The sequence below is a fragment of the Mus pahari genome, chromosome 8, assembly GCF_900095145.1.
Source record: "Mus pahari chromosome 8, PAHARI_EIJ_v1.1, whole genome shotgun sequence".
Taxonomy (NCBI): Eukaryota; Metazoa; Chordata; class Mammalia; order Rodentia; family Muridae; genus Mus; species Mus pahari.
In genome coordinates this window covers 57,777,943-57,785,442 of record NC_034597.1, presented here as the reverse complement: position 1 = coordinate 57,785,442, position 7,500 = coordinate 57,777,943, and the positions used below count along the sequence as shown (strand labels likewise).

The following is a 7,500-nucleotide window of genomic DNA, read 5'->3' as shown; positions in this document are numbered from 1 at the left end:
ATGCTTCACCTTGCTAAAATGAGGATCCATCTCCATAATTGCTCCTTCCCCTTCCTCCAGCCCAGATATCCCCATCCTACCCTCTCTCTGTGACACTGACCCCCATGTCCCTCCCGCCCATGGGGTTTTTCAGCACTCGTCTTTCGGGACTGATGTATTCACTCAGCAGGATGGCTTCTGTGTCTGCCCCCATTGTCCCATGCAGCCAAATGTCCTTTGTAAGACTGAATGGTGTTCCAGCTTACACAGAGACTGTTTGGTCTGTCTGCTCATCCACTGATGCTCACTGGCTGGTGGGGGTGGGGCTTCCACCTTCTGATTGTTGTGAGTTATGTTACTACAGACAGGAGTCTGTAGTGTTATGTAGCTACAGACTGCAAGTTTTTAATTTTGATAGACCTGTGAAGTTCCCAAACAGGGAAATCAAAACTGCAAAAGCAATTTCCAGAAACCCTGGTCCTAGCTTCCCATTTGCTTTGTCATTCTGTCTGTCTGTCTGTCTGTCTGTCTGTCTGTCTGTCTGTCTGTCTGTCTGTCTCTGTCATGCATTTCCTCTTTCATTCTGTGGTGCTGAAGATTAAATCCAGGACTTCATCATGCCAGGCAAGCACTCTACGCTGGGCGCTGTATTCAGCGCTTTCTAGTTTGTGTTTTCTGAGACAGGGTCTCTTTAAGCTTTACAAGGCCTTGAACTCACCCTGTAGCTCAGACGGGCCTTGAACATGTGATCCTCCTGCTTCTGTAGCTGGGGTGACAGGCATGTGGCTGTGCCGTTGTCCTCAAGGTCTCCATCTCCTTCTCTCTTCTTTTGCCCCCCTCAACACCCGCTCCCTTGCACAGATGCACACAGGCCCACACACAGGTATGAACAGACTGTTTGCTTTGGGGTTATGTATTGAAAGTCACATGGCGGCCTCTCTTCTTTGTCTGTCACCAGGGGTAAACTCCTTCCTCGTGTACATGGCTTTCAAAGATCGATTCCAGCTGACGGATTCCCAGGTAAGAAAGCCAAGTTTTATGAGTAGGTTCCTGACGTTCCGTTTAGTTTGGTTATGGCTGCCATCTGGGGAAACATTCTTCCGTGGGTATATAGATCACTCATAGCTTGATGGGATATGGATGTCAGGCTTGGAGTTTAATGAAGTTAGCCTTTGATGGGGTCTTGCCCTTCCAGACTTTCCCATCAAACCGTCACCTCTAATCAGGATACTGCGTGGCCTAGTGGTAGGGCTGAGAGCCTTGGTCACACGTGGTGCAGAGCTGGGTGTCATCCCCTGCATTTCACACCTCACTCCCGTCCTTTTGGTTGGGCTGCCTCTCTGAGTCTCAGAGTGGCCAGAAGGCAGTCCCCTTGAGCCTATTGCCAAGCCAAGCCTGTCAGAGCAGCCTAGGTGCCATTTCAACCCAGGGGATTTCCTTAGACCAGAAAGATGCAGGTTCAGGTCTCTGAGTTGGTTCCCTTCTTCCTCAGATCTATGAAGTGCTGAGTGTGATCCGGGATATCGGTGCCATAGCTCAAGTCCATGCAGAGAATGGTGACATCATTGCAGAGGTAAGGGATCCTTCCTTTCACATTTTCTTCATCTCCTGGAAAGCAAGCTCAAGAGTGTAGGACAGCTTTTGAAGCGGGACCACCAGTGTGGAAATCCAGAGGGCCTTCTGGTCTGGTATGAGGGCACTTCCGGTGAGCTTCTGCTAGTGTTTGGTAAGGCATATTGCTGGTTTCCATTATAGAAAGGCCCCTTCTCTTGGCACTGTAGTGTAGCTGTTCTGGATGGAGTCGAGGAACACCCTAGTCACACTTGGATACCATCATATTACTGTGCTGTGGGCCAAGAGTGGCTTGGATGCCAGCTTCCCTGGGGATGCTGAACATATTTAGGGGCTCTAGAGTCTGTCCTGCTCAAATGCGATTGGGGTTAGTATAGTGACACTCTTTCTGAAGTCTGGCATGACACTGGGTCTCCAGCAGGACCCACTGAACTTCTTGCTGGGGAGCTTTTTTGCCCAGGTCTCTTGGCATCAGCCACCTAAAAGCCACCTTCTCTGACCACTTGGCTTTCTATACACATTACAGGAACAGCAGAGGATCCTGGATCTGGGCATCACAGGCCCCGAGGGACACGTGCTGAGCCGGCCCGAGGAGGTAAATATCTGGGACTGGGATGCGTGACTTGATGTCTCGTAGATTCTGTGCAGGGCCTCTTCTCCACCCCCGTACCTGTTGAAAGTGGAGCTTTTTGGATGTGCTCTGGTCTTTCAAAGAAATGTGTGTGCATGTGCACGCATATGCGTACCCATTAGCAGTACCGCCAGTCCCCCAGACATAGGATGGAACCACAGAGCTCCTTTACACCTCTAAAACGCACATGATGAGTCATTGCTGTGTGCAGGACACTTAGTAGGGCCTGGTGGACAGATCCATTGGAAACCATAAGCAGGATTAGCCCAGGCTGAGAAGCACAAGGCTACCACACTGGACCATGGAGCTTGTAAGTCAGAAGGCTGCAGGTGTCATGGTTTGGGAGTCAGGGTTTCCACCACGACAGTTTTAATCGTACCTGCTTTTCAGAGGCTGGTCCTTCAGTAGAGGTAAAGGTCTGTAGAATGGCAGTCGCTCTGAGGGGAGAGGAGGATGGAGGAATTCTGCAAGGAACATTCTAGACTGTAAAGATTGCAGGCAAGGGGAGACCCTCAGGGACCTGGGCGGATGGAGGCTCAGGTGTCCCTTCCAAAATCAGGTCAGAGGGGGATGTTTGGTAAGTGACCTGTGAAGGAGATGGGGCCACCAGATCCTAGAGCTTGGCAGAACAAAGTGTGGAAACAGTGCCCACGTGTCTATCAGGAGATAGCTCTCAGGGACCCACTGTTCTGGTTGACCCTTTAAGCAGAAAAGTTACACCCATTTGTATGTGGCTCAGCCTAGGGTCTTCTCTTCGGCCATTGTCTCACAGAATTAGAGTGTGGAGTGACCGGTTCTAGACATCTTGAGGTTCAGCGGGGCTTAGGAGCATACCATGATGGGAGGAGCCTAACTTACGCCAGGCACTGAGTTTCATAAGGCTCTTGAGTAATTTCGCCCCAGGTCAGTCCTATGGGTGGGAGGGATGGAGGAATGGAGGCAGGCAGGCAGGCAGGCAGGCAGGAAGGAAGGAAGGAAGAATAATAGCCAAGATTCCAAGCCCTTCACCATTGCTATTCTTCCTGATGATGGGTCTGTCAAGCTGAGTCTTTTGTGTTTTAAACTCTTGAGGGGGGCGCCACAGAGAATCAAACATGGAACCATTCTGAATGGACTTGGCCGTACAGCCCACTTCGGAAGAAACCCCCCAGCACACAGGAGACAACACTAATGATTTAACTTTGTGTAGTGTCAGGATCTCATCCATCTGTAGCACCGCGATGGCCAGCTTGGTTTGAACTGTGCAGGGCCGCCAGCTTCCTGCCACTGTATGCCGCTCTTCACAGTCTACGGTGTGCGCAGCTCAGTAGGATTTCCCCAGGTGTTCCGCTAAGAAGCTGGGCAAAGCGAGACCGGTAGGAATGCCGGATTCTGGGGACCACCTGTCTGAGGTGGTCCTTGTGAGAAGCACATGTTCTGACTACCGCAGTGCCTGGCCATATGTGGCAGCGGGGCAAGCAGGGATGGTATTCTCTGAGACTTTCAATGAGCTGGTGACAAAGTGGCAGACAGGAAGTATATGTGTAAGGCCAGAATGTGACTTACTACTAGCAAAAGGCAGCTGTTAAGAGCCTGAGGCCAAAGCAGATCTGTACAGCAAAGCCACCACAGACAGAAGGCCTTTCCAGCTGGGCCTCACAGGATATATCACCGAGGCGTGTGGTTGCCAAGGCGGGAGGAACTTGCCCAGAGATTGTCTGGACTCTGCTATGGATCCTTGGATAGGTCATTTCCCTGTGGTGTTTGTTCTGCTCCATGTATAAAATCATATAGACAACCTCCCAGGTGTTCAAGATCTCTGTAATGAGAAGAAGTTTTATTTTTAAGCGATTACACCCTTCCTACAAGATTTAAAGAGGTTTTGATCAGGGCTCAACACACATACAGCAGTGTTTGTTGTGTATCAGAGGCTGGACTGTTCTAGCTGGAGAGTGGAGAGCAAGGTTTAAATACTCTCTTCTTCCAGAGAGCTAGCTTTTTTTTTTTTTTTTTTTTTTTTTAGTTTGGCCCCTGTCCAATTTCAGGCCACTCTGTGGAGCCAGATGGAGCCTGAATTCCATTCACAGTGTGTATGCAAATCCAGACAGACCCCCTGGGACATCGAGTCTTCCTTGGGAGTCTTAGTGGCAGCCAGTCCCACTTGGCTTCTTAATTAGAGGCCCTGCACACCCTGCTTTACTGAGGACAGGCCTGTAGCTCCCAGACTTTATTTATAGCGTGTCTGTCCTTTTGTCAAGGGTCTGGGCTGGGAAGTCAGCAGGGCTTGTGTCTGACATCCCTGTGAAGTGTTGAGCATCTTGGAGTCCTTTTCATTCACACTTCAGAGACTTCTGAGCTGACAGCCCCAAAGGAGACTTCAGGGAGGGGAGGGAGGGCAGGGAGCAGGAGGGAGGCACCCTTCAGCTATCCCTGGAATGGGAAACATTTGAGTATTTGGTGAGTGTTTTCTGAGAGATGGTTGTTTTCCTGTAAGATTCGTAGACTCCTCACATAGTTGATGTCCAGAGGCTGAGAGTGAATGAAGACCTGGGTCTCCCTCACTGGGACAAGCACGGAGAGCAGCCACAGACCCCAGCCCTGCCGTGCTCCGGTGGAAACTGGACTAGCCAAGGCAACTAACTGGAGGAGTGCAGCTATCTCCTCTGAAAAGTGACTGCCTGGCTTTTAAAGTTACATTAACAAGATGAAGCCATTTATGTTTTGACCCTCTGTTTAGGGAGGTTGGGAGTGGGGTAGTACGGTAGGTAGAGAAAGAGTCAGACGATCCCCCTTCTTACCTTTAAGAATTTACACCACAGCGTTTTCTTAGGACTTGGCAGTGACCTTTTGGGATCCCGTTTGAATCCGTTTCTTCTGTTATGACGAACCCACGTTGCTGTCCATTAGATGTACCTCCCTAACGAGGCAGTTTTCCTGGTTGTGTAGACGTGACGCGGAATCTGAATTTCCATTCCCCGAGGATCATATATAAAGAGCCAGATGTTCTCTTTGCGTAGTTCTTCATCTGCGCTGAACGTTGTACCAGGCTGTGGCTGGCCAGACATACTCTTGGGGGACATGGTACAGCCCGAGTCCATTCCCGAGACTTATGAAGCTTGTTTTGTTTTGTGGGTGATGTTGGCTTGGCTCACAAGTATCTGGCTGACTCGTCTCTGGAGTCACAAACACTGAATGTCTTCACTCTGGATCATGAGAGCAGAATGAATATCCACATTGAGATCAGCCGGGATCCGGGGATTCTTAAATGTGAGCAAGTGAACTTGTTACCAGAGTCTTTACCCCTAAGAAGACTGGGCCCTGGCAGCCCTGACAAGCATGGCTTGATCATCCACAGGCTAGAAAAAAACGAGCAGCAGCGAACTGTGGAGAAAGGAGACTGGTTCAGTGTAGTTACAGCAGGAAGAGGAACCGAGATCCAGCGTCTTCCTGAGCCCATCCTCAGTCCTGACATAAAGATTAGGTTTTACTAGTAGGCTGCTGGTCACGGTGGTACACTTGGTGGGCCGTGATGAAAAGATGAGGAAGCAGGATCAGGAGTCCCTGGCCAGCCTGGAAATTTAATGGCTTGGAGATGTGGCTCAGTAGCTAAGAGTGCAGGAACGCTCACAACTGCTCTTGCAAAGGACCCAGGTTTGGTTCTCAGCATCTACGTCAGGCAGCTCACAACTGTCTGTCTGTACCTCTATCTCTGGGACTAGTCAGTGCCTCTGATCTCCATGGGCACCAGCACGCATGCGCACAGACCCACCCACAGGCAGACACGTTGTTAAAAAGGACGAAATAATAAGAGCTTTTTAGAAAGAGGGCACGAAGCATGCTTAGCCAAACAGTCCACGTCATGGTGTGGTCCCTCCCACCCATTGCTGCCTTGGCCTCTGCTGTCCTGGAAGGTGTTCTGTGTACTCAGAACTGTGTGAACCATCTTTCCTGGAGACACGTCTCTCCTCTGGCAGGCACCCAGCTTCAGGCTTTTTCCTTCTCCCACTGTGAAATTTCTCCTCAGAAAACTCTATAATTTCTTAGAGGCCGTTGTTTCAGTACTTTGATAACTAAAGGGAGTGACATAAGTTATCTTCATTCTGTGTTGTTTCCTGCCGATATTCACCCAGGGTGGTTACAACCCACTTGGCAGGGTTCTAGTGCAGAGTTAGTAGACTGTGGGTCTAGGTGGAGCCTGTGGATCTTTGTCCTGGGTGCCCCTTAGGAAAGAGCTTTGGGAATCCATCTGTCTCTGTTGGTGAATAAGGACAAAGATGGGCATGAGGATGGGGGTTTTCATGCGTATCTGCCCTCCCATAGGTCGAGGCTGAAGCTGTGAACCGGTCCATCACCATTGCCAATCAGACCAACTGCCCCCTGTATGTCACCAAAGTGATGAGCAGGAGTGCGGCTGAAGTCATCGCTCAGGCACGGAAGAAGGGTGAGCCTCGTGGGCCTTTCGCACACCCGGTGGGCAGGTGGAGGGAAGGCGGCGTGGCTCCCGCAGGAGGCTCTTTTTCCGACCCTCTTGCCAACTGGGCCACTTTGATCATGTTCCAGCATTAACCTAATTGCAGCCCAGCAGAGCGGGCAGCTCTAGTTTCCTCCCTTTGTTCCGTGGCCCTGGCCTTGTTCGTATTTATTTAAAGCCGAGGCCACGTGAGCAGGTGTCCTCCTCTCTATATAAGTTGATTTTACAAACTAGTTACACTACATAGGTTACATCACTTTTCACTGGTGACAGAACCCCTCTGGGGAATGTTATTGTGCAAAGTGTGTCTTCCTTCCATCTTGGGCGGGGATTTCTGCCGGGGGTCAGTCAGAAGCTGGTGTGGGACACATATGTTTATTCACCTCAAATTACTCATTGCCAGTATACTGTGGTTGTATACTGAGGGAAGCTGGTTCTCCTGAGACAGGTTCTTGGAAACTAATTCACTAAGTGTCGCTTCCAGCACTTTCCCTCAGGGATGTTCTGTGGTGCATCTTATTCATTATACATAAGCAGCTTCATTGCCACCTGCTGCACCAAACCAGTTTGGCTAATCACACTGTGCGCTTTTATGCTTAGGCATCAGCACAGCATGTAGAGCCGGACACCATAGCATTGACCTTGATGGGAACTTTAGCATGATCTGAAGTGAACATTGCAAGGGGATTCCTATCTTTCTTCTTGTCTCCACAACCTGCGTGTGTATCTTTCCATCTTGTGTGTCTCCATTTATCTGCTTGTCTCTCATGCTCACTGGTGTCTCTGCCTCTCTCTGCCTCTGCCTCTGCCTCTGCCTCTGCCTCTGCCTCTGCCTCTGCCTCTGCCTCTGCCTCTGCCTCTGCCTCTG

General features: G+C 50.2%; 1 protein-coding gene across 2 annotated transcripts in view; it reads left to right on the top strand.

The window, feature by feature from the left end:
- The window catches only part of Dpysl2 (dihydropyrimidinase like 2), a 100,531-nt gene that overhangs the window by 74,673 nt on the left and 18,358 nt on the right, over window positions 1–7,500 (top strand). For both annotated transcript variants that reach the window (XM_021204181.2, XM_021204182.2), the window contains exons 5-8: window positions 938–999; window positions 1,472–1,552; window positions 2,078–2,146; window positions 6,482–6,602. In XM_021204181.2, the coding sequence (XP_021059840.1) occupies window positions 938–999; window positions 1,472–1,552; window positions 2,078–2,146; window positions 6,482–6,602 (333 nt within the window). The remainder of the gene's footprint in view (window positions 1–937; window positions 1,000–1,471; window positions 1,553–2,077; window positions 2,147–6,481; window positions 6,603–7,500) is intronic.